Here is a 27,387-nt window from a genome sequence, read left to right as displayed (position 1 = left end):
TGATCGCCTCCACATCAGGAAATTCAGCCACAGAGCAGCCTACGCTGAGTTAACTGATCTTACCCAATATGTCACTGAGACCTAGTCTCACACTCCTGCCTCCCCACCATTTCTCTCAGCCCCACCCACCATGTACTCTGTATCTATCCGCCCAACTACCTTCACCCTTCACTTCAAACACTCCTCGAGGTCTCCATCATACCAGATTCCTGTCTTTGGTTGTTTCACGTCACTCTGTATGATATTGCGAATCTTCCGATGGCACTGGATACACAAATGCTCTGGCCTCTGATGATATTCCAGCAATATTACTGAAATCTGTGCACCAGATCCTGTCCCACTCCAATCCAAATGTTCCAGCACAGATACAATACTGGCATCTAGCTGGCAATGTGGGCATTGGTGCACCAACGGCGGGACAAAACCAATGCAAACAATTATTGCCCCATCAAGCAAATTCCATCATTAGCAAAGTGATGGAAGGTGTCACCAACAATGCTAGCAACCAGCACTTATTTATCATTAATTTGTTCACTGGGATCTGATTCAGTTTTGCCTGTGGGACTCCGCTCCAGACCTCTTTACTGTTGGTTCAAACATGGACAGGAACTGAATTGCAGAGATGAGGCGGAAGTGACTGCCCTTCACATCAAGGCCACTTTGACCAGTCAGCTTCCAGGAGCCCGAGCCAAACTAGAGTCAAAGGGAATCTGAGGGAACTCTCTTCACTGATTGGATCCATACCTGGCATGTGGTTGGGCATCTAGTTGCTCCTTGTGACTGAGCATTGGTGGTGGAGGGTGTGAACATTTGTCAATCGAGGTACTGCTTAATTTGTGCTGAAACACGGGGATTAGGTTAGAAATACAGAAATCATTCGAGGTTGTAGAGCAAATGGACACTCTCCATAAAACACACAGCCATCTGGGCGTTATAGTTTTACAGGCTGTGTGTGTTTGTGTGTTTCCTTTATTTCTGTTTTTGTAAAATTCCGGTTTTGTAATCAAGTGCGTAACCAAGATGACACTGGAGAATGGTGACTTTGTACACTATTCACTATACTCGTGTATACCTGAGTACTCGTGACAATAAATTCTCATTTTAACTTTAATTCACTGCAGATCACAGTGGGTAAAGGTTTGAAGGGTGGCCCAATGAGCACTAGAATAACGGTAAGGTCCTTCTGTTTTCCAGAGAATGAATATTATCGATTGAGGAACGATTTGTACACAGCGTGTAAGACTGGGAATGTGGAGCACCTGCGGGAGTTACTAAGCAATCTGCTCCTGCTTCACAACACACAGCATGGCCATTCTGAGCACAAGGAATCTTCTAATGAGGCAACTGAGAGGACAATAGAAACTGAGCAGCGACATTTACAGACCCCCGGGCAAACAGGTGACAGTGAAGACAGTGAGGTGGGAGTGGAGAGTCGCCTGAACCCTGGAGCCCTGGAGAAGCAGGATCTGTGTCCTGCAGTGGGCGCAGTGCCGATGTTGTGCGAGGTGCTGGATGAGTCAGGATTCACCCTCCTACATGTGGCGGCAGCAGCTGGTCAGGCACACGTTGTCCGCCTGCTGATGGATGCAGGCTGTGATCCTGCCATCAGGTGAGGCTGCCCCTGGTGGTTACCACCTCAGGGTCTCATACTCTCTGCCAGGTCTCTCATTCTGGGCACCACACGTGACAAAACATTTCATGGTGTTATAGAGACAGCACTGTCATAGAGATTGTTAAAAAGAATGTAGATAGGCTGGTGGAATGGGTGGGCACATTGCAGGTGGAATTACATGTGAAGTAATTCATTCTAGTGGAAAGCATGAGGAGAGAGAATATAAAACAATGTTTAGCATTCACCCTCCACCAATGCGCAGGAACACAGAGAGCTCAGGTTAGAAATGCAGAAACCATTCAAGATAGCAGAGCAGATGGAGACACTTCGTAAAACACACAGCAACCTGAGCTTTATCGACAGAGGCACGAAAGGCCCCTTGCTGGTGGAGTGCCAGACTGCCTGGACAGTGGCTTTCAGTTCAGATGGTGAATTGAGCTGCAATTCTGTTCTGAAAACAGAAATATCAAATATTGCAGAAAGGAGACTGAAGTTTGCTGCTTGTTTTGCTTTGCACTCATGCAAACTCGCACAAAACCGATCTGTAAAAAGGAGGTATCGTTTTATATGTATTTTTTTCTTTTGTTTTAACAAAACTTTTAACACTCCTGTTCATTATTTTTTATTACCCCCCCCCCCCGCCTAACTGCGGTAATGCTGATATTTTCCCCAGCCCCCATGTTGTGTGTGTGCAGGTGTGAGACAGAGTGAGATGTCATTTTATTTATATTTTTTATTTTATTAAACAAATTACAAAACCAGTTTACAACAATGTTACATTTACAGCTGCATACGAGAGACAGCAATTTCACAAGGGAGAGGAGCAGCAAAGCCAGGCCCCAAACCCTACATGTTCAAACAGTTTGCAGGGACAGGAGGACAAACCTCAAATCCCAGTTTCACAAAGTATAAAAAAGACATGAATGACATCTGTACATTGACAATACGGTTACATACAGAAGTGCAGACAATACAGACCCAGCAAGCCCCCGCCCTTCCCACCTTCTGACCACTCTAAGGCAGCCCGCCCCTACCCACCTTCCGGTTCTCGGTCCACCCTGTGCCCCTTCCAGTTCTCGGTCTGCCCTCACACACCTTTCGACCACCTCTAGGACAGCCTGCCCTGGTACCCACCCAGGGGGAGATGTCATTTTATGTGGAATGTGAGAAGGATGCTGATTGGTTGGGCCATAATTTGGGTGCAGATGCAGCAAGAACAATTAACTATCAATCTTAATTCTCAGACCAGGCAGCAAGATACTGATTGGTCAGAATATTGCCATGGGGATGAAGCAGAGTTCACCTATCTCTGTGATTTCTTCATTTGAAAAAGTTGCAGTGTATCTGCAGAATTGTTTTCAGCGACATAAAACAGCATCCTGAGTATTAATGTGCGTAGCTTCCAGCACATCATGCACATCAGAGTGAAGGTGATGTTGAATTGATTTATGTTGCTTCACAGAAAATAGATTTGAGATGATCAGCCAGGCCTGCAGTGCGATGTATTTGAATGTGCTAGAAGCTACGTATGTGAATACTCGGACCATTGTTTTGTTAAGCATATACTGCTCATTATTTTTTAAAAGGGGGTCATTTGGGCAGCCAAACTCTGTTGGTAATTCCCTGACTCTATTTACCTGGTCTGAGAATTAAAATTCACAGTTAACTGCTGCTGCTACCTCCACTTGCTAATGACGGCTGAACCAATCAGCAACCTTCTTCCCATGCTATCCAAGTCTTGTTTCTTGCATTCTCATTCCCTCTACCAACCTGTCGTCTCCTCTCAGTATTGTTTATGTTCTGTACTGTCAAAAGTTTTATTTAAATGTTAAAGATCTCATGGCCCTTTCCATACCAATAAGTTGATTGGTCAAAATTTGGTTTCTTTATTCATTCATGGGATGAGGATGTCGCTGACCAGGCCAGCAGTTATTACCCATCCCTAATTGCCCAGAGGGTAGTTGAGTGTCAACCACATTGCTGTGGGTCTGGAGTCACATGTGGGCCAGACCAGGTAAGGATGGCAGATTCCTTCCCTAAAGGGCATTAGTGAGCCAGGTGGGTTTTTCCCCACATTCAATAATGGATTCATGGTCATCATTAGACTCTTAATTCCAGGTTTTTATTGAATTCACATTCCACCACCTGCCGTGCTGGGATTTGAACCAGGATTGATAGCACACTATCTGGCTCTCTGGGTTGACAGTCCAGCGATAACATCACTGACTTCCCGAACTTACTAATTATTTCTACTGGCATGGATTGAAAATTGGTTGGCTGATAGGAAACAAAGAGTAGTGATAAACGGCTCCCTTTCGGAATGGCAGGCAGTGACCAGTGGGGTACCGCAGGGATCCGTGCTGGGACCACAGCTTTTTACAATATATATTAACGATATAGAAGATGGTATTAATAGTAATATTAGCAAATTTGCTGATGATACAAAGCTGGGTGGCAGGGTGAAATGTGATGAGGATGTTAGGAGATTACAGGGTGACCTGGACAAGTTAGGTGAGTGGTCAGATGCATGGCAGATGCAGTTTAATGTGGATAAATGTATGCTTATCCACTTTGGTGGCAAGAACAGGAAGGCAGATTACTACCTCAATTTAGGTAAAGGGGCAGTACAGAGAGATCTGGGTGTTCTTGTACACCAGTCAATGAAGGTAAGGATGCAGGTACAGCAGGTAGTGAAGAAGGCTAATAGCATGCTGGCCTTCATAACAAGAGGGATTGAGTACAGAAGTAAAGAGGTTCTTCTGCAGCTGTACAGGGCCCTGGTGAGACCACACCTGGAGTATTGTGTGCAGTTCTGGTCTCCAAATTTGAGGAAAAACATTCTGGCTATGGAGGGAGTGCAGCGTAGGTTCACGAGGTCAATTCCTGGAATGGTGGGACTACCTTATGTTGAAAGATTGGAGCGACTGGGCTTGTATACCCTTGAGTTTAGAAGACTGAGAGGGGATCTGATTGAGACATATAAGATTATTACAGGATTGGACACACTGGAGGCAGGAAACATGTTTCCGCTGATGGGTGAGTCCTGAATCAGAGGACACAGCTTAAAAATACGGAGTAGGCCATTTAGTACAGAGATGAGGAGAAACACCCAGAGGGTGGCGGCTGTGTGGAATGCTCTGTCCCAGAGGGCAGTGGAGGCCCAGTCTCTGGATACTTTCAAAAAAGAGTTGGATAGAGCTCTCAAGGATAGTGGGATCAAGGGTTATGGGGATAAGGCAGGAACAGGATACTGATTGAGGATGATCAGCCATGATCATAATGAATGGTGGTGCAGGCTCGAAGGGCAGAATGGCCTATTCCTGCACCTATTGTCTATTTATAGAGTTTCACCATTGCTAGAATGTTGACTGTTTTTAGGAATGGTAATAATTTGCAGGAATTCTGAAATCTTGTTCCAGGAGTTAAAGTCCAGGTTTATGTTCTGTTCCAGACGCTTGTGTTTCTGGGGAATTCCTGAGTACATGTCCTGTTTCCCATAAGACCCTGTATGGATGTCCCTGTATGGATGTCCCTGTATGGATGTCCCTGTATGGATGTCCCTGTATGGATGTCCCTGTATGGATGTCCCTGTATGGATGTCCCTGTATGGATGTCCCTGTTTTCCTATGTCCCTATGTCTCTGTTTCTCTGTGTGACTGGGAGCATGCTGTGTTTCCGTATGCTCACTTATAACTGTGTCTTTTCCAGGGATAAATGTGCTCGTCCTGCTTATACTGTCTCCGCAAACAAGGAGACGAGGAATGAGTTTCGCCGTTACGTAGCAGACCACCCAGGGAGGTACAACTATACAAAAGCACAGGTAAAGGAACAACACACACACTGCCCACAGTCATTGATCTACCTTGGTGTATGTAACACACCCAATGCATTGGTGGGGGCGGGGTCACAAAAGGCAGCCAATGCATTATAGATAGAGTGGCAGGGTGGATGGAGGCAGGGAGAGGATGAATCGTATGTGCGAATGATGCTTGCACCGGCAAGAATGGTGCTGAACCTTGTGGGGAAAGAGGAGAGTGATCGAACATAGCAACAGGGGGAGGCCATTCAGCCCCTCAAGCCTGTTCCACCATTTGATGAGATCACGGCTGATCTGTGGCCTAACTCCATCTAGGAGAAAGTGAGGACTGCAGATGCTGGAGATCAGAGCTGAAAAGGTGTTGCTGCTCTTTTCCAGCAACACATTTTCAGCCTAACTCCATCTACCTGCCTTTGGCCCATATACATTAATAACTTGGTTAAACAAGCTATTTCAATTAACAACTGATCCTGCATCCACAGCCATTTGGAGGAGAGAGTTCCAAATATTTATCACACTTTGTGTGTCGAAGTTTTGTTACAACTTTCCTGAACAGTCTGGCCCGAATTCACAAACTATAGTGCCTAGTTCTAGAACGTCCAACCAGTGAAAGTAGTTAATCTTTATCAATCTTGTCATTTCCTGTTAATATCTTGAAGACTTTGATCAGGTTTGTAAGGAGATCAAGCATTAAGGGGAGAGTCACTAGAATAGGGTTGAGAAACTCAATCATGGGTGAGGGCATCACTGGCATTTATTGTCCTTCTGGGTCTGGAGGCCAGACCAAGTAAGGATTACAGTTTCTTTCCCGAAAGGACATTTGTGAACGAAATGGGCTTTTCTGACAATTGACAATATCCTCATTAGACTCTTTAATTCCAGATTTTTATTGAATTCACATTCCACCATCTGCCATGGTAGGATTTGAATCCAGGTCCCCAGATCATTCCCTGGGTTTCTGGATTAACAATCCACTGAAAATACCTTCCCCAACAGCCATGATCGAATGGCACAGCAGACTTGATGGGCTGAATGGCCTAATTTTAAACCTATATCTTGTGATCCTACAGATCAGACCTTTACCTTATAAATTCTAGAGAGAACAGACTTAATTTGTATAATCTCTCCCCATAACCCAACCCCTAAAGTCTAGGTATCATCCTTGTAAACCTGTTTAGGCTCAGGCCAATACATCCTTCCCAAGCTCTGGTGCCCGTATCTGCTCACAGTACTCCAAGTGAGGTCTAACAGCGGTTTTGTAGAGCCATCGCAAAACTGCATCATAGAACATAGAACAATGCAGCGCCCAACAGCCCTTCAGCCCTCGATGTTGCGCCGACCTGTGAACTAATCTAAGCCCATCCCCTACACTATCCCTTCATCATCCATGTGCTTATCTAAGGATTGTTTAAATCTCCCTAATGTGGCTGAGTTGACTACATTAGCAGGTAGGGCATTCCACTCCCTTACCACTCTCTGAGTAAAGAACTTGCCTCTGACATCTGTCTTAAATCTATCACCCCTCAAGTTGGAGTTATGCCCCTCGTACAAGCTGATATCATCATCCTAAGAAAAAGTCTTTCACTGCCTACCCTATCTAATCCTCTGATCATCTTGTATGTCTCTATCATCTGTTATTCTTCCCAAAGTGCATCACCTCACATTTAGCTGCATTGAACTCCATTTGCCACCTCTCAGCCCAATTCTGCAGTTTATCCAAGTCTCCCTGCAATCTGTAACATTCTTCCAAACTGTCCACTTTAGTGTCATCTGCAAATTTACTAATCCATCCACCTATGCCTGTGTCTAATTCATTGATAAAAATGACAAACAGAAGTGGTCCCAAAACAGATCCTTGTGACACACCACTAGTAACCGGTCTCCAGGCTGAATATTTTCCATCGACCACCACTCGCTGCCTTCTTCCAAAAAGCCAGTTTCTAATCCAAACTGCTAAATCACCCTCGATCCCATGCTTCAGTATTTTTTCCAACAGCCTACCATGTGGAACCTTATCAAAGGTTTTACTGAAGTCCAAGTATACCACGTCAACTGCCCTATCCCCATCCACATGCTTGGTCACCTTCTCAAAAAACACAATGAGGTTTGTGAGACACGACCTGCCCTTGATGAAACCATGTTAACTATCTGAAATCAAATTGTTGCTTGCTAGATGATTATAAATCCTATCTCTCAATCTTTTCCAAAACCTTTCCTACAATAGGCATAAGACTCACTGGTCTATAATTACCTGGGTCATCTCTCTGCCTTTCTTGAACAAGGGCACAACATTTGCAATCCTCCAGTCCTCTGGTACTAAATGACAATGACAGCTCAAAGATCAAGGCCAAACGCTCCACCATCTCCTCCCTCGCTTCCCAGAGATTCCTCAGATAAATCCCAAGGGAGCACCTTCCCCTGCCACCGCAGGAACTGTAAGACCTGCGCCCACATCTCCTCCCTCACCTCCATCCAAGGCCCTAAAGGAGCCTTCCATATCCATTAAAATTTTACTTGCACATCAACTAATGTCATTTATTGTATCTGTTGCTCCCGATGCGGTCTCCTCTACATTGGGGAGACTGGGCACCTCCTAGCAGAGTGCTTTAGGGAACATCTCCGGGACACTCGCACCAATCAACCACACCGCCCCGTGGCCCAACATTTCAACTCCCCCTCCCACTCTGCCGAGAACATGGAGGTCCTGGGCCTCCTTCACCGCGGCTCCCTCACCACCAGACGCCTGGAGGAAGAACGCCTCATCTTCCGCCTTGGAACACTTCAACCCCAGGGCATCAATGTGGACTTCAACAGTTTCCTCATTTCCCCTTCCCCCACCTCACCCCAGTTCCAAACTTCCAGCTCAGCACTGGCCCCATGACTTGTCCGGACTTGTCCTACCTGCCTATCTCCTTTTCCACCTATCCACTCCGCCCTCTCCTCCCTGACCTATCACCTTCACTCCCTCCCCCACTCACCCATTGTACTCTATGCTACTCTCGCCCCACCCCCACCCCCCTCTCGCTTATCTCTCCACCCTTCAGGCTCTCTGACTTTATTCCTGATGAAGGGCTTTTGCCCAAAACGTCGATTTTACTGCTCCTCGAATGCTGCCTGAACTGCTGTGCTCTTCCAGCACCACTGATCCAGAATACCTCCTCCTTACTAACCTCAATCCTTTCGAGTCTAATAGCCTGTATCTCAGTCTTCTCCTCTACAATATTCTCCTTTTCCTGAGTGAAAACAGATGTTTAGCACCTCTCCGATCTCCACAGCGACCACACACAACTTCCCACTTCTGTCTTTGACTGGCCCTATTTCTACCCTGATCATCCTGACGGGCCTGTAGAATCCTCACATCCCTAACCTTTTACTTCCATCCTCTGGAGATACAGGTCAGTAGTCCATTAGCTTTCTTGATTATTTTCTGCATCTGCTTGTGTCATTTAAAGATCTATGCACCTGAACCCCCAAGTCTGTTTGTATAGCCACAATATTTAACTTCATACCTTCTAGAAAGTTCCCTGATCTTCCTTTTTGGCCCGAAATAGATAACCTCACACGCTGGCATTGAGCTCAGAAGGGAAGGGTGGAAAATAGGAGAGGTATAGCGACAGGAGATTCAGCGGTTAGAGGAACAGACAGGAGATTCTGTGGTTGTGACCGAGACTCCCAGATGGTATGTTGCCTGTCTGGTGCCAGGGTCAGGGATGTCTCGGATCAAGTGTACAGGATTCTTACTGGGGGGAAGAGAGCAGCCAGAAGTCATGGTACACATTGGTACTATTGCTAGGAAAAGGGATGAGGACCTGAAAAGTGAATATGGAGAGTTAAGTTGGAAGTTAAAAAGCAGGACAAGCAGATAGTAATCTCAGTATTGCTACCAGTGCCACGGGCTAGTGAGGCTGGGAACAGAAAGCGAGTGCAGCTGAACATGCAGAGCTGGTATAGGAGGGAGAGCTTCAGATATGTGGATCATTAGGATATCTTCTGGGGAAGATGACACCTGTACAAGGAGGATGAGTTGTACCTGAACTGGAGGGGCATCACTATCCCAGGAGGGAGGTTTGCTCGGGCTCTTCAGGAGGAGTTAAACTAGATTGGCAGGGGGATGGGAACTGGAGCTATGGATCACATGATGGAGCAAGTAGTGAACAGCCAGATGCAGTGTGCAGAGAGTCTGTGAGGAGGGACAGACAGTTGATAGGGCAAAGGTGCAGTCAGTGTGATGGGTTGAAGTGTCTATTTTAATGCATGAAGTATAAAGAATAAGGGTGACGATCTTAGAGCATGGATCAGTACTTGGAACTATGGTGTTGTGGCCATTACAGAGACTTGGATATTACAGGGACAAAAATGGTTATTGGATGTTCCAGGGTTTAGATGTTCAAATGGAATAGGGGGCAAGATAAAAGAGGTGGGGGAGTGGTATTGCTAATCAGGGATATTATCACAGCTGCAGAAAGGAAGGTCATCGAGGAGGGTTTGTCGCCAGAGTCAGTACGGATGGAGGTCAGAAACAGGAAAGGAACAGTCACTTTATTGGGAGTTTTCTACAGACCCCTCAATAGCAGCAGCGGCACTGAGGAGCAGCTTGGGAGATGAATTTGGGAAAGGTGCAGAAGTAACAGGGTTGTTGTCATGGGTGACTTTAACTTCACTAATATTGATTGGAAACTCCTTAGTTCAAATAGTTTGGATGGAGCAGTTTTTGTCAGGTGTGTCCAGGAAGGGTTCCTGACTCATTATGTAGATAGGCCGATCGGAGGGGAGGCCATATGGATTTGATGCTCGGCAACGAACCAGGCCAGGTGTCAGATCTCTCGGTGGGAGAGTATTTCAGTGATAGCAATCACAACTCCCTGACCTTCACTATACTCATGGAGAGGGATAGGAGCAGACAGTATGGGAAAGTGTTTAACTGGGGGAGGGGCAATTACAGTGCTATTAGGCAGGAACTGGGGCACCTAAACTGGGAACAGATGTTCTCAGGGAGATGCACGACAGAAATGTGGAGGTTGTTTAGGGAGCACTCGCTGTGAGTGCTGGACAGGTTTGTCCCACTGAGACAAGGAAGGGATGGTAGGGTGAAGGAACCTTGGGTGACAAGGGATGTGGGACATCTAGTCAAGAGGAAGAAGGAAGCTTAAGGTTGAGGAGGCAAGGACCAGACAGGGCTCTAGAAGGTTATAAGATAGCCAGGAAAGAACTGAAGAATGGACTTAGGAGAGCTAGAAGGGGGCATGAGAAAGCTTTAGTGGGTAGGATTAAGGAAAACTCTAAGGCGTTCTACGCTTATGTGGGGAACAAGAGGATGGGCAAAGTGAGGGGAGGACCAATTAGGATAATGGAGGGAACTTGTGCCTGGAGTCAGAGGAAGTAGGGGAGGTCCTTAATGAATACTTTGCTTCAGTATTCACTAATCAGAGGGACCTTGATGTTTCTGAGGACAGTGTGAAACAGCCTGATATACTGGAACAACCTGATGTTAGGTGCTGAAAAGTTTGCAAAACATAAGGATAGATAAATCCCCTGGGCCAGATGGGATATACCCAAAGTTATTCCAGGAAGTCAGCGAAGAGATTACTGCACTTTTGGCAATGATCTTTGTGTCCTCACTGTCCACTGGAGTAGTGCCAGATGACTCAAGAGTGGTAACTGTTATTCCCTGTTCAAGAAGGGGAATAGGGATAATCCTGGGAATTACAGGCCAGTCAGTCTTATGTCTGTGGTGGGCAAATTGTTGGAGAGGATTCTGAGAGACAAGATTTATGATTACTTGGAAAACCAGAGTTTGATTAGAGATAGTCAGCATGGTTTTGAGAGAGCCAGGTCATGCTCACAAATGTTATTGAATTCTTTGAGGATGTGACTAAATACATTAATGAGGGTAGAGCAGTGGATGTAGTGTACATGGGTTTTAGCAAGGCATTTGATAAGGTTTCCCATGGTAGGCGCATTCAGAAAGTAAGGAGGTATGGGATACAGGGAAATCTGGATACAGATATTGGCTGGTCTATGGAAGTCAGAGGGTGGTGGTAGATGGAAAGTATTCAGCCTGGAGCTCGGTGACCTGTGGGATTCTGCAGGGATCTGCTCTTGGGCCTCTGCTCTTTGTGATTTGGACAAGGATGTGGAAGGGTGGCTTAGTAAGTTTGTCGATGGCACGAAGGTTGGTGGAGTTGTGGATAGTGTGGAGAGCTGTTGTAGGTTGCAACAGGGCATTGACAGGATGCAGAACTGGGCTGAGAAGTGGCAGATAGAGTTCAACCTGAAAAAGTGTGAAGTGATTCATTTTGGAAGGCTGAACTTGAATGCAGATTACAGGGTTAAAGAGAGGATTCTTGACAGTGTGAAGGAACAGAGGGTCCACACCCATAGATCCCTCAAAGTTGCCATCCAAGTTGGTGGGATTGTTAAGAAGGTGTATGGTGGAGTTGAGTTTAATAGCCGTGAGGTTATGCTGCAGCTGTATAGAGCCTGGTTAGACCACACTTGGATATTGTGTTCAGTTCTGGTTGCCTCGTTACAGGAAGGATGTGGAAGCTTTAGAGAGGGTGCAGAGGAGATTTACCAGGATGCTGCCTGGGCTGGAGGGTGTGTCTGATGAAGAAATGGAGCTCGGGCTTTTCTCATTGGAGTGAAGAAGGATGAGAGGTGACTTAACAGAGATGTACAAGATGGTGAGAGACAGACAGAGTGGATAGCCAGAGACTTTTCCCAGAGTGGAAATGGCTATCACAAGGGGGGGCGTAGTTTTAAGGTGATTGGAGGAAGGTATAGGGGAGATGTCAGAGGGAGGTTCTGTACACAGAGAGTGGGGGGTGTGTGGGATGCACTGCCGGCGGTGGTGGGAAAATAGACAGGCAGGAGGCTGGGGAACACAGCAAGGCAGGCAGCATCAGGAGGGACAGGCAGGAGGCTGGGGGAACACAGCAAGGCAGGCAGCATCAGGAGGGACAGGCAGGAGGCTGGGGGAACACAGCAAGGCAGGCAGCATCAGGAGGGACAGGCAGGAGACTGGGATAACAGAGCAAGGCAGGCAGTATCAGGAGACTGGAGGAACACAGCAAGGCAGGCAGCATCAGGAGGGACAGGCAGGAGGCTGGGGAACATAGCAAGGCAGGCAGCATCAGGAGGTGGAGAAGTTGATGTTTCGGGTGTAACCCTTCTTTAGGACTGGAGGTGGGTGTAAGGGGGAGCTGCAGATAAAGGGGATGGGGAAGATAGGGTGGTGACGTGGGGATAGGTGAAGACAGGTAGAGAGTACGACCTGATTGGATAATGGAAGGAATGAATCCAGTTGGTGGCAAGGAGCAGTGGAAGGGAAGGGGAGGGGCTGCGAAGGGAATTGGGGGATGGAAAGGGAGGTTATTTGAAATTGGAGAACTCGGTGTTGAGTTTTTTAGGCTATAGGTTGCCCAGGTGGAAGATGAGATGTTGTTCCTCCAATCTGTGGTCTGATTTACTGTGACAATGGAGAAGGCCAAGGACGGTTATCTTGGAAAGAGAGTGGGAAGGGGAATTAAAATGATGAGTGACTGGGTGGTCCGGTCGGCCCCTGTGATGCTCGGTGAGCTGTTTCCTAACTTTTCACTCGGTCTCCCTGATGTAGAGAAGACCACACCGGGAGCAGCTGATACAGGGTGCAGTTCGGAAGAGAGCAGGACTGTTTGGGGCCATGCATGGGAGTGAGGGGAGTGGTCTACCAGCAAGGTTTCCATCCTTTCTGCTTGTGGGGGAAGGTATCTGGGGGTTTGGGGTTGGCGGGGGGAGGTGAGGGATTGGGTTTGGTGGGGAGAGGCATGAACCAAGGACTGTCGAATTGAACAGTTCTTGTGGAAGGCAGAGAGGGCTGGGGAGGGGAAGATGTTCTTGGTGGTGGGAGTTCGTTGGAGTTGGCAGAAGTGTTTAAGCATGATGTGTTGGATGCAGAGACTGATGAACTGGCAGGTGAGGACAAGGGGGATGGTCCCTGTATTTATTGCATTTGGAGTGGAGGGTGTGTTTAAAAAAGGTGGAGTGGGGAGTGGAGGTGCTGCAGTAGAGGGCCATCTGGGTGACAGAGGGAGGATTCTGGATTCCAGCATCTGCAGTTTTTTTGTCTCTAAGCAAGTAGTAGTATTCGAGTCAGATACATTCGGGACATTTAAGCGACTCTTAGGTCGGCACATGGTGGATAGTACAATGAAGGGTATGTAGGTTAGTTTGATCTTAGAGTAGGATAAAAGGTTAGTACAACATCGAAGGCCGAAGGGCCTGTGCTGTGCTGTATTGTTCTCTGTTCATTACCTTTTAATGTGGTTTAGTGAGGTTTGTCAGGCATGACCTACCTGTGATGAATCCATGTTAGCTCTCCCTGATTAACTGAGAATTTTCAAGGTGTTCAGTTCCACCATCCATCGTAACAAACTCCTAGCAGTTACCCCACCACAGATCTTAGGCTAACTGGTCCAAGAATGTAGGGAGGCTGTGGAGAAGGTAGCACTGACAGGGAATACTTGCGGACACAGAGATGGGCTCAAGTGCGTATACTTCAACGCAAGGAGTATCAGAAATAAGGTGGGTGACCTTAAGGCGTGGATCGGTACCTGGGACTACGATGTTGTGGCCATCACGGAAACGTGGATAGATGAGGGACAGGAATGGTTGTTGGAGGTTCCTGGTTACAGATGTTTCAGTAAGATTAGGGAGGGTGGTAAAAATGGAGGGGGGTGGGTGGCATTGCTAATTAGAAATGGTATAACGGCTGCAGAAAGGAAGTTTGAGGGGGATCTGCCTTTGGAGGTAGTATGGGCTGAAGTCAGAAATAGGAAAGGTGCAGTCACCTTGTTGGGTGTTTACTATAGACCCCCCAATAGCAGCAGAGATGTGGAGAAACGGATTGGGAAACAGATTTTGGAAAGGTGCAGAAGCCACAGGGACGTAGTCATGGGCGACTTCAACTTCCCAAATATTGATTGGAAGCTCTTTAGATCAAGTAGATTGGATGGGCGGTGTTTGTGTAGTGTGTCCAGGAAGCTTTTCTAACTCAGTATGTAGATTGTCCAACCAGAGGGGAGGCCATATTGGATTTGGTACTCGGTAATGAACTGGGACAAGTGATGGGCTTGTTAGTGGGTGAGCATTTTGGTGATGGTGACCACAATTCTGTGACTTTCACCTTGGTCATGGAGAGAGATAGGTGCGCACAACAGGGTAGATTTTACAATTGGGGGAAGGGTAAATATGATGCTGCAAGACAGGATCTGAGGAGCATAAGTTGGGAGCATAGGCTGTCAGGGAAGGATGTGGTGGAAATGTGGAACTTTTTCAAGGAGCAGATACGACGTGTCCTTGATATGTATGTACCTATCAGGCAGGAAAGAAATGGCCGTGTGAGGGAGCCTTCATTGACGAGGGAGGTTGAATGTCTAGTAAAGAGGAAGAAGGAGGCTTACATAAGGTTGAGGAAACAGGGTTCAGACAGAGCAGTGGAGGGATACAGGATAGCCAGAAGGGACCTGAAGAAAGGGATTAGGAGAGCTAAGAGAGGGCATGAAAAATCCTTGGCGGATAGGATCAAGGATAACCCCAAGGCCTTTTATGCGTATGTGAGAAACATGAGAATGACAAGAACGAGGGTAGGTCTGATCAAGGACAGTAGTGGGAGACTGTGTATTGTGTCGGAAGAGAGAGGAGAGGTCTTGAATGAATACTTTTCTTCAGTATTTACGAACGAGAGGGACCGTATTGTTGAAGAGGAGAGTGTGAAACGGACTGGTAAGCTAGAGGAGATAATTGTTAGGAAGGAAGATGTGTTGGACATTTTGAACAACTTGAGGATAGACAAGTTCCCCGGGCCTGACGGGATATATCCTAGGATTATGTGGGAAGCAAGAGAGGAAATTGCAGTACCGTTGGCAATGATCTTTTCGTCTTCACTGTCAACGGGGGTGGTACCAGGGGACTGGAGAGTAGCGAATGTTGTGCCCCTGTTCAAAAAAGGGAATAGGGATAACCCTGGGAATTACAGGCCAGTTAGTCTTACTTCTGTGGTAGACAAAGTAATGGAAAGGGTACTGAGGGATAGGAGTTATGAGTATCTGGAAAGACACTGCTTGATTAGGGACAGCCAGCACGGATTTGTGACGGGTAGGTCTTGCCTTACAGGTCTTATTGAGTTCTTTGAGGAGGTGACCAAGCATGTGGATGAGGGTAGAGCAGTGGATGTAGTGTACATGGATTTTAGTCAGGCATTTGATAAGGTTCCCCATGGTAGGCTTATGCGGAAAGTCAGGAGGCATGGGATAGAGGGAAATTTGGCCAATTGAATAGAAAACTGGCTAACCGGTCGAAGTCAGAGAGTGGTGGTAGATGGTAAATATTCAGCCTGGAGCCCAGTTACAAGTGGAGTTCCGCAGGGATCAGTTCTGGGTCCTCTGCTGTTTGTAATTTTTATTAATGACTTGGATGAGGGAGTCGAAGGGTGGGTCAGTAAATTTGCAGATGATACGAAGATTGGTGGAGTTGTGGACAGTGAGGAGGGCTCTTGTCGGCTGCAAAGGGACTTAGATATGATGCAGAGCTGGGCTGAGGAGTGGCAGATGGAGTTCAACCCTGCCAAGTGTGAGGTTGTCCATTTTGGAAGAACAAATAAGAATGCGGAATACAGGGTTAACGGTAGGGTTCTTAGTCAGGTGGAGGAACAGAGGGATCTTGGGGTCTATGTACATAGATCTTTGAAAGTTGCCACTCAGGTGGATAGAGCTTGTAAGAAGGCCTATGGTGTATTAGCGTTCATTAGCAGAGGGATTGAATTCAAGAGTCGTGAAGTGATGTTGCAGCTGTACAGGACTTTGGTAAGGCCACATTTGGAGTACTGTGTGCAGTTCTGGTCGCCTCACTTTAGGAAAAATATGGAAGCTTTGGAGAGGGTGCAGAGAAGATTTACCAGGATGTTGCCTGGAATGGAGAATAGGTCGTACAAGGATAGGTTGAGAGTTCTCGGCCTTTTCTCGTTGGAACGGCGAAGGATGAGGGGTGACTTGATAGAGGTTTATAAGATGATCAGAGGAATAGATAGAGTAGACAGTCAGAAACTTTTTCCCCGGGTACAACAGAGTGTTACAAGGGGACATAAATTTAAGGTGAAGGGTGGAAGGTATAGGGGAGATGTCAGGGGTGGGCTCTTTACCCAGAGAGTGGTGGGGGCATGGAATGCGCTGCCTGTGGGAGTGGTAGAGTCAGAATCATTGGTGACCTTTAAGCGGCAGTTGGATAGGTACATGGGTGGGTGCTTAATCTAGGATAGATGTTCGGCACAACACCGTGGGCCAAAGGGCCTGTTCTGTGCTGTATTGTTCTATGTTCTATGGTCTGTAATTACCTGGTTATCCTCTTTCCCACTTGTTAAAAAGTAGAGTGACATGCCCAACCCATTGGGTTATTTTGAATGAGGAGGGATTATATCCAGAGTTTAGATTAGAGTGGTGCTGGAAAAGCACAGCGGGTCAGGCCGAGGGGTTATATCCAGTCCGTCTTGTTCCAAGCCAGGCTGGAATATTAAAATGAAAGAGCAAGCTGCAGATGCTAGAAGTCTAAAATAAAAACAGAAATTCCTCAAGAAACTCAGTGGGTCTGGCAGAATCAGAATCAGAACCAGGAGGCGGAGTAGGCCACTCGGCCTATCGAGCCTGCTCTCCCATTCAATTAGATCATGGCTGATCTTTTCATGGCCTCAGCTCCACTTACCTGCCCTCTCACCAAAAACCTTAATTCCTTTATTGTTCAAAAATCTATCTCTGCCTTAAAAACATTCAACAAGGTAACCTCAACTGCTTCACTGAGCAGGGAATTCCAGATTCACAACCCTCTGGGTGAAGAGTTCCTCCTCAACTCAGTCCTAAACCTGCTCTTCCTTATTTTGAGGCTATGCCCCTTAGTTCTAGTTTCACCTGCCAGTGGAAACAACCTCCCTGCTTCTGTCTTATCTATTCCCTTCCTAATTTCTTATTTTTCAATAAGATCCCACCTCACTGTTCTAAATTCCAGTATGTATAGTCCCAGTCTACTCAGGGAGGGAGCCGTGGTTTAATAAGGAATTGGAATCCCTTGTTAAAGGGAAGAGGGCGGCCTATGTAAAGATGAGGCGTGAAGGTTCAGTTGGGGCGATTGAGAGTTATAAGGTAGCCAGGAAGGATCTAAAGAGAGAGCTAAGAGCAGCGAGAAGGGGACATGAAAAGTCCTTAGTTGGTAGGATTAGGGAAAACCCAAAGGCTTTCTATAGGTATGTCAGGAATAAAAGGATGACTAGGGTAGGTATCGGTCCAGTCAAGGATAGTAGTGGGAAGTTGTGCGTGGAGGCGGAGGAGATTGGAGAGACACTAAATCAATACTTTTCGTCAGTATTCACTCAGGTACAGGACACTGTTGCTGATGTGAATATTGAGTCACAAGTGATTAGAATGGATGGCTTTGAGGTATGTAGGGAAGAGGTCTGGGGAATACTGGAAAGGATGAAAATAGAAAAGTCTCCTGGGCCTGATGGCATTTATCCTAGGATCCTCTGGGAAGCTAAAGAGGAGATAGCGGAGCCATTGGCCTTGGTTTTTAAGTCGTCGTCTACAGGAATAGTGCCAGAAGACTGGAGGATAGCGAATGTGGTCCCCTTGTTCAAGAAGGGGAGTAGGGATAGCCCTAGTAACTATAGGCCAGTGAGTCTCATTTCTGTTGTGGGCAAAGTCTTAGAGAGAATTGTAAGGGATAGGATTTATGAACATCTGGATAGGAATAATGTGATCAAGGATTGTCAACATGGTTTTGTGAAGGGCAGGTCGTGCCTCACAAACCTTATTGAGTTCTTTGAGAAGGTGACCAAGGAAGTGGATGAGGGTAAAGCAGTAGATGTGGTGTATATGGATTTTAGCAAGGCCTTCGATAAGGTTCCCCATGGCAGGCTAATGCAAAAACTACGGAGGTATGGCATTGAGGGTGCATTAGAGGTTTGGCTTAGGAATTGGCTGGCTGGAAGGAGACAGAGGGTAGTAGTTGATGGTAAAGGTTCATCTTGGAGTGCAGTTACTAGCGGTGTTCCACAAGGATCTGTTTTGGGACCATTGCTGTTTGTCATTTTTATAAATGACCTGGAGGAGGGGCTTGAAGGCTGGGTGAGCAAGTTTGCAGATGATACGAAAGTCGGTGGAGTTGTGGACAGCGAAGAAGGATGTGGCAGGTTACAGCGGGATATAGATAAGTTGCAGAGCTGGGCAGAAAGGTGGCAAACGGAGTTCAATGTAGCTAAGTGTGAAGTCATTCACTTTGGTGAGAGTAACAAGAAGATGGATTACTGGGCTAATGGTAGGCTATTTGGTAGTGTGGATGAGCAGAGGGATCTTGGTGTCCATGTACACAGATCTCTGAAAGTTGCCACCCAGGTAAATAGTGCTGTGAAGAAGGCATATGGCGTACTGGGCTTTATTGGTAGAGGAATTGAGTTCCGGAGTCCTGAGGTCATGTTGCAGTTGTATAAGACTCTGGTGCGGCCTCATCTGGAGTATTATGTGCAGTTTTGGTCGCCATACTGTAGGAAGGATGTGGAGGCATTGGAATGTGTGCAGAGGAGGTTTACCAGGATGTTGCCTGGCATGGTAGGAAGATCGTATGAGGAAAGGCTGAGGCACTTGGGGCTGTTCTCATTGGAGAAAAGAAGGTTTAGGGGAGATTTGATGGAGGTGTACAAGATGATTAGGGGTTTAGATAGGGTAGACACTGAGAACCTTTTTCCGCGTATGGAGTCAGCTGTTACTAGGGGACACAGCTTTAAATTAAGGGGAGGTTGGTATAGGACAGATGTTAGGAGTAGATTCTTTACTCAGCGGGTTGTGAGTTCATGGAATGCCCTGCCAGTAGCAGTGGTGGACTCTCCCTCTTTATGGTCATTTAAGCGGGCATTGGATAGACATGTGGAGGAAAGTGGGCTAGTGTAGGTTAGGTAGGCTTCGGTCAGCGCAACATCGAGGGCCGAAGCGCCTGTACTGCGCTGTATTTTTCTATGTTCTATAAGGTTAGGGCCAATCAAGGATAGTGGTGGGAAGTTGTGCATGGATTCAGAGGAGATGGGGGAATATTTTTCATCGGTATTCATATTAGGGAAAGACGATGTTGTCGAAGAGAATACTGAGATACAGGCCACTAGACTAGACGGGATTGAGGTTCACAAGGAGGAGGTGTTAGCAATTCTGGAAAATGTGAAAATAGATAAATCCCCTGGCCTGAATGGGATTTATCCGAGGGAAGCCAGGGAGGAGTTTGCAGAGCCTGGCTTTGATCTTTATGTCATCATTGTCTACAGGAATGGTGTCAGAAGATAGGAGGATACCAAATTTGTCACCTTGTTCAAGAAGGGGAGTAGAGACAACCCTATAGGGTAGTGAGCCTTACTTCAGTTGTGGGTAAAGTGTTGGAAAGGGTTATAAGAGATCAGATTTAAAATCATCTTGATAGGAATAAGTTGATTAGGGATAGTCGACGCAGTTTTGTGAAGGGTAGGTCGTGCCTCACAAACCTTGTTGAGTTCTTTGAGATGGTGACCAAACAGGTGGATGAGGGTAAAGTGGTTGATGTGGTGTATATGGATTCGATAAGGTTCCCCACAGTGGGCTATTGTACAAAATGCGGAGGAATGGGATTGTGGGAGATATAGCAGGTTGGATCAGAAATTGGCTAGCTGAAAGAAGACAGAGGGTGGTGGTTGATGGGAAATGTTCATCCTGGAGTCCAGTTACTAGTGGTGTACCGCAAGGGTCGGTGTTGGGTCCACTGCTGTTCGTAATTTTTATAAATGACCTGGATCAGGGCGTAGAAGAGTGGGTTAGTAAATTTGCGGATGACACTAAGGTCGTTGGAGTTGTGGATAGTGATGAAGGATGTTGCAGGTTACAGAGAGACATTGATAAGCTGCAGAGCTGGGCTGAGAGGTGGCAAATGGAGTTTAATGCGGATAAGTGTGAGGTGATTCACAGGAATACAGAGTACTGGGCTAATGGTAAAATTCTTGGTAGTGTGGATGAGCAGAGAGATCTCGGTGTCTATGTACATAGATCCCAAAGTTGCCACCCAGGTTGACAGGGTTGTTAAAAAGGCATACAGTGTTTTAGCTTTTATTGGTAAGCCTTGCCATAAGGTCATGCTGCAGCTGGTGCGGTCGCACTTGGAGTAATGTGTCCAGTTCTGGTCACTGCATTATAGGAAGGTGTGGAAGCTTTGAAAAGGGTTCAGAGGAGATTGACTAGGCTGTTGCCTGGTATGGAGGGAAGGCTGAGGGACTTGAGGCTGTTTTTATTAGAGAGAAGGAGGTTGAGAGGTGACTTAATTGAGACATCGAAGATAACCAGAGGGTTAGATAGGGTGGAGAGGGAGAGCCTTTTTCCTCAGATGGTGATGGCCAGCACGAGGGGGCATAGCTTTAAACTGAAGGGTGATAGATATAGGACAGATGTCAGAGGTAGTTTCTTTACTCAGAGAGTAGTAGGAGTTTGGAACGCACTGTCTGCAACAGGAGTAGACTCACCGACTTTAAGGGCATTTAAATGGTCATTGGTTGGGGGTAGGATGAGAATGGGACAGTGTAGGATAGATGGGCTTCAGATTGGTTCCACAGGTCGGTGAAACATCGAGGGCCGAAGGGCCTGTACTGCGCTGTAATGTTCTATGGGATGTGGGCTAGCGCTGACAGGGCCATCATTTGTTGCCCTTGAGAAGCTGTCGATGAGCTGTTGCCTTATACCACAATGGGTGGGGTTTACATCCAGGTGCATCCAGACATCTCGCATCTTTTGTGTTTTGACAGATTTCTGGACCACTAACCTCTGAAATGGAGATTAAAAAATCCGAGAAAAAGCGAGCACAGAAAATGGCAAAGAAACAAAGAGAGAAAGAACAGAAGGAACGGAAGAGGAGATTAGAAGAAGAGGAAATCGAGAAGAAGAAATATGCAGCTATGAGTGAGAGAGAGAAGGTGTGAGGATGCTATCTGCCTGGGATTGGACAGGGACATGATGGTGTAGCATCACATTTTAAATTGTTTAATAATTTGTATCCATTTGGATGCAAAATTGGCTTGAAGCTGGGGGACAGAGGGTGGTGGTGAAGATTTGCTTTTCAAACTGGAGGTGTGTGACCAGTGGAGCGCCACAAGGATCGGTGCTGGGTACACTGCTTTTCGTCTTTTATGTAAATAATTTGATTGTGAATATAGGAGGTTTGGTTAATAAGTTTGCAGATGACACCAAAATTAATAGTGTACTGGAGTGTGAAGAAAGTTACCTCAGAGTACCACGATATCTTGATCACATGGGCCAGTGGGTTGAGGAGTGGCAGATGTGATCACAGATGTTAGCTGCTGCATTTTGGAGATGCACATCAGGGCAAGACTTATACACTTAATGGTAAGGTCCTAGGGAGTGTTGCTGAACAAAGAGACCTTGGAGTGCAAGTTCATAGCTCCTTGAAAGTTGAGTTACAGGTAGATAGGATAGTGAAGAAGGTGTTTGGTATGCTGTCCTTTATTAGTGCATTGAGTATAGAAGTTGGGAGGTCATGTTGCGGCTGTACAGGACGTTGGTTCAGCTACTTTTGAAATATTGCATTCAATTCTGGTCTCCTGCCTATCGGAAAGATGTTGTGAAACTTGAAAGGGTTCAGAAAAGATTTACAAGGATGTTGCCAGAGTTGGAGGATTTGAGCTACAGGGAGAGGCTGAACAGACTGGGGCTGTTTTCCCTGGAGCGTCGGAGGCTGAGGGGTGACCTTATAGAGGTTTATAAAATCATGAGGGGCATGGATAGGATAAATAGACAAGGTATTTTCCCCAGTGTAGGGGAGTCCAAAACTAGAGGGCATAGGTTTAGGGTGAGAGAGGAAGATTTAAAAGGGACCTAAGGGGCAACTTTTTCACACAGAGGCTAGTACGTGTATGGAATAAGCTGCCAGAGGATGTGGTGGAGGCTGGTGCAATTACAACATTTAAAAGGCATCTGGATGGAGACATGAATTAGGAAGCATTTAGAGGGGTATAGGCTAAATGCTGGCAAATGGGACTGGACTAATTTAGAATATCTGGTCAGCATGGACGTGTCGGGCCGAATGGTCTGTTTCCAAGCTGTACATCTCTGAAACTTTAAAGTGTAAGCGTGTTGACAAAATGGTACTTAACGTTCAACATCAATGGGCTCGATATTTCTGACCATCACCACCATTGGGCTTATTGCTCCCATGGGCCCCGTAAAGACGGTCATGTGAGTGAAGGTCAGGGAGAGGATTATTGTGGCGACTGCGTGACTCAGGATTCCACTCTCTCTTTTCCAGCGTGCACTGGCTGCTGAGAAACGCTTCGCCCAGCAGGTGGAAAACAACACAACCAATACTGTCAGGTAATGGGAACCACACTACTCTCATGTTAAAGACAAGCAATGCACAGTCAGAAGGTAGGTACTGAGGGAGTGCTACACTGTCAGAGGGTCAGTGCTGAGGAAGTGGGCACTGTCAGACGGTCAGTGCTGAGGGAGTGCCACACTGTCAGAGGGTCAGTGCTGAGGAAGTGCTGCACTGTCAGAGAGTCAGTGCTGAGGGATTGCCGAACAGTCAGAGGGTCAGTGCTGAGGGAGTGCCGCACTGTCAGAGGGTCAGTGCTGAGGAAGTGCTGCACTGTCAGAGGGTCAGTGCTGAGGGATTGCCGAACTGTCAGAGGGTCAGTGCTGAGGGAGTGCCGCACTGTCAGAGGGTCAGTGCTGAGGGAGTGCCGCACTGTCGGAGGGTCAGTACTGAGGGAGTGCCGCACTGTCAGAGGGTCAGTGCTGAGGGAGTGCCGCACTGTTGGAGGGTCAGTGCTGAGGGAATGCCACACTGTCGGAGGGTCAGTGCTGAGGAAGTGCTGCACTGTCAGAGGGTCAGTGCTGAGGGAGTGCTGCACTGTCAGAGGGTCAGTACTGAGGGAGTGCTGCACTGTCGGAGGGTCATTACCGAGGGAGTGCCGCACTGTCAGAGGGTGAATACTGAGGGAGTGCTGCCCTGTTGGAGGGTCCTTGTTGAGGGAGTGTTACAATGCCAGAGTAACACTCTGCCAGGTATCTATTATTCTATATATAAACCACCCTTGACCCCTCAATTTGATTCCAGTCTGTAACTCACTCCGAGGTGTCTGGTATTCTAAATGTAAACCAACCCAAGCCCCTGAATGAGATTCCAGTCTGTGACTCACTGCTCGGTTAAAAAGTGAGGTCTGCAGATGCTGGAGATCAGAGCTGAAAACGTGTTGCTGGTTAAAGCACAGCAGGTCAGGCAGCATCCAAGGAACAGGAAATTCGACGTTTTGGGCCAGAGCCATTCCTGATGAAGGCTCTGGCCCGAAACGTCGAACTCACTGCTCGGTATCTGCTATTCTCCCCCACCACCCTGATTCCAATGTATTGCAAGAGCCATTGATCAAAAGTGAGGGATGATGCTTGTGAATTGCACTATTAGATCACAGAACATTGCAGCGCAGTACAAGCCCTTCGGCCCTCAATGTTGCACCAACCTGTGGAACCAATCTGAAGTCCATCTAACCTACGCTATTCCATTCTCATCCATGTGTCTATTCAATGACCATTTAAATGCCCTTAAAGTTGGTGAGTCTACGACTGTTGCAAGCAGTGCGTTCCATGCCCCTACTATTCTCTGAGTAAAGAAACTACCTCTGACATCTGTCCTATATCTATCACCCCTCAATTTTAAGCTAAGTCCCCTCGTGCTCGCCGTCACCATCTGAGGAAAAGGACTCTCCCTGTCCACCCTGTCTAACCCTCTGATTATCTTATACGTCTTAATTAAGTCGCCTCTCAACCTTCTCTCCAATGAAAACCGCCTCAAGTCCCTCAGCCTTTCCTAGTAAGACCCTCCCTCCATACCAGGCGACATCCTGGTAAATCTGTTGTTCTTGTGATATACTGAGTTTGTTCTCCTTCATGCTTATGACTGCATTGTTGTCTTTTTGTCTGCATAGACGCTGCTGGCTTTGTGGAGAATCTCTGTTGGGCAGAGTTCCCTTTGAATATCTCGAATACAAGTTCTGCACCACCCACTGCCTACAGGAGCACAGGAAGCAGCAGCGAGTGTGAGAGAATTACTGGGAACTGATTACTGCATAGAGACACTGCTACCGTGTATGATGGAGCATTGATATGTAACTTATAGACTGTCGAAGTGCCCGACATAGCAGGAGGCTACAGGAAGCACAGACTGCAGGGAATGGGGCTTTCTCCTTCCAGACTCTGTTTCTCACTGACCAGGGGAGGGAAACTTTGTTCTGTCGGGCTGTCACATCAACCAAGGTGTTCTGCATAAGTTGTTCTATCAATCCCATTGCATGGAATGGGCAAGGCATGGCCAGTATTAATGGGTCTCACCGGCTCTTTCTTCAGTTACTGTTCCCTGAGGAATAGGGCAGTGCTGATCTCAGTCCCTGGAATGGACAAAGAGCAGATTTCATGCAGTGCAATGATCACCCTTTCTAATCCAGGGAACAGTTTGACTCCTGTCACAGTGTCTGTCTGTCACACCTTCATCCAAGCTACAGTTTCTCAGTGACAATACCAGCAGCAAGTGCTTTGACAGTGAGAGGGAGAAAGGAAGCATTTCGAATGAGGTTTTCTCTTCCTCGGTAAGTGGCCTCCTTGAGTCTCATCAGGAGTCTCTGTGTGTCTGTATGCTGAATGATGGGTTTTTACATGGAGTCTGTGATAATTCTGCATTCAATAAAGGTCTTGTTATGGGGATCAGTGTGATGCTTCTGTTCTGAGATATACTAATAAACATTTCTCCAGTCTGTTTCACAAGTTACAGTCAGCTCCCTGATCAGATCTGTGTAGAAGCAATCCCCAGTTTGTGAACCAGTTCTTGAGTCTGTTTCCCAGTTGATTTGTATGCAAGTCAGGACACAATGCAGGATAATATGAAACAATCGTTTGTTAAATACAGGAAATGTTTGTATGTTGGATCCAAAATTACATCCCTGTAAGTAGGACAATTATAAATTGGAGATCCCCTGTGCTGTGGAATACTCCTCCTTTAAACCTACTGGTGAGCTAGGGTCAGCACATACCTTGTGTTCGCTGTGGATTAGAAATTATCTGCCAGCTGGTGTTGTTGTATGGACTGATACAACATGCTCCTCTCCTCCTTAAACAAAGCTGTTCCCTTGTGCCTTTACCATTCATTTGATGCAAGTATTCCTGGCTTGGCCAGCATTCGTTTCTAAACCCTTGAGAAGGTGGGGGGTGAGCTGCCTCCTTGACCCGCTGCAGTCCATGTGCTGTGGGTAGACCCTTAGGGAGGGAATTCCAGGATTCTGACCCAGTGACACTGAAGGAACGGTGATATATTTCCAAGTCAGGATGGTGAGGGGCTGGGAGGGGAATTTGTAGGGAGTGGTGTTCCCATTTATCTGCTGCCCTTGTCCTTCTGGATGGAAGTAGTCATGGGTTTGGGAAGTCTAAGGATCTTTGGTGAATTTCTGCAGTGCATCTTGTAGATGGTGCACACTGCTGCTACTGAGTGTGGGTGGGGGGAGGGAGGGGATGGTACACACTGCTGTTACTGAGTGTGGGTGGGGGAGGGAGGGGATGGTACACACTGCTGCTACTGAGTGTGGGTGGGGGAGGGAGGGGATGGTACACACTGCTGTTACTGAGTGTGGGTGGGGGAGGGAGGGGATGGTACACACTGCTGTTACTGAGTGTGGGTGGGGGGAGGGAGGGGGTGTTTGTGGATGTGGTGCCAATCAAGCAGCTGCTTTGTCCTGGATGGTGTTGAGCTTCTTGAGTGTTGTTGGAGCTGCCCCCATCCAGGGCAAGTGACTTCTGCCTTGTAGATGGTGGATAGATTTTTTGGGGAGTCAGGAGGTGAGTTTTCCTAGCAGTATTCTCAGCCTCTGCTCTTGTATCCACTGTGTTCATATGGCACGTGCCGTAGTGTTTCTGGTCAATAATAATCCCCAGGATGTTAATAGTGGGGTATTTCAGTGATGGTCACACTGCTGAATGTCAAGGGGCAGTGGTCAGATTGTCTCTCATTGGTCTTGGTCATTGCCTAACCCAAATGTTACTTGCCAATTGTCAGCCCAATTGGTTCCACTTTTGACCCTGATCTCTTCTCTCCTACTTTGCTCCTTTCCTACTGAGGTGTTGAAGTACAGAAGGATTTGCAGTTTCCCACTAGGCTCAACTCTCATTCCTGTCCTTCATGTACCAGAAATATTTATAAAACTGGTTGTGGGCCAATAGCAAAAGTAACCGAGTCACCCAAGAAGCTGTCCTCAGCCCGACCGAGGAATCCTGGCCGGCCAACTGGCAGGAGCTGGAGGCCAAAGTCTCGGCTCGCCTAGGCCGCTGGACAGGACTGCTCCGAGTGCTATCTTACAGGAGCCGAGTGCTGGTCATACACCAGCTGGTGGCCGCCATGCTGTGGTACCGGCTGGTCACTTTGGTCCCTCCTCCTGGCTTAGTCGCTGACATCCAGAGAACGTTGTCGACTTCTTCTGGGATAAAAAGATGCACTGGGTCGCTGCGCAGGTTCTGAGTCTCCCCATTGAGGAGGGCGATCAGTCACTGGTGTGCGTCCGCACCCAGGTCGCGACCTTCCGCCTTCAGACCTTGCAGCGATACCTTTACGTCGAGCCTCCTCCTCGGTGGTGCGCCCTGGGGACGGATTTTTTCCGCCAGGTGCGTAACCTCAACTACGACACGCAGCTCCTGTTCGTCGATCGTGATAGTTTGGAGGTCGCCCTCAAGGTGCTGCCTGTCTTTTACCAGGACCTGATCACTGTCTGGAACATGGTCGAATCACGTCGCGCCTACCCTCCGGCAGGAGTAGCGGCTGTCGTCAGGGAGCCGTTGCTCAGGAATCCGCACCTCCGTGCTCGCGGGTTCGAGTGGCTGTCGGA

At 47.2% G+C, this 27,387-nt stretch overlaps 1 protein-coding gene across 2 annotated transcripts in view; it reads left to right on the top strand.

The window, feature by feature from the left end:
• Window positions 1-25,220, top strand: part of ankzf1 (ankyrin repeat and zinc finger peptidyl tRNA hydrolase 1) — a 58,101-nt gene extending 32,881 nt beyond the window's left edge. For both annotated transcript variants that reach the window (XM_060828180.1, XM_060828181.1), the window contains 5 exons: window positions 1,195-1,609; window positions 5,321-5,432; window positions 21,259-21,426; window positions 22,776-22,840; window positions 24,451-25,220. In XM_060828180.1, the coding sequence (XP_060684163.1) occupies window positions 1,195-1,609; window positions 5,321-5,432; window positions 21,259-21,426; window positions 22,776-22,840; window positions 24,451-24,565 (875 nt within the window). In that variant the 3' untranslated portion in view covers window positions 24,566-25,220. The remainder of the gene's footprint in view (window positions 1-1,194; window positions 1,610-5,320; window positions 5,433-21,258; window positions 21,427-22,775; window positions 22,841-24,450) is intronic.
• Window positions 25,221-27,387: the final 2,167 nt, after the last annotated feature.

Source organism: Hemiscyllium ocellatum, chromosome 7 (assembly GCF_020745735.1).
Source record: "Hemiscyllium ocellatum isolate sHemOce1 chromosome 7, sHemOce1.pat.X.cur, whole genome shotgun sequence".
In the NCBI taxonomy this organism is placed as follows: Eukaryota; Metazoa; Chordata; class Chondrichthyes; order Orectolobiformes; family Hemiscylliidae; genus Hemiscyllium; species Hemiscyllium ocellatum.
This window is presented reverse-complemented; position numbering and strand designations above follow the sequence as displayed.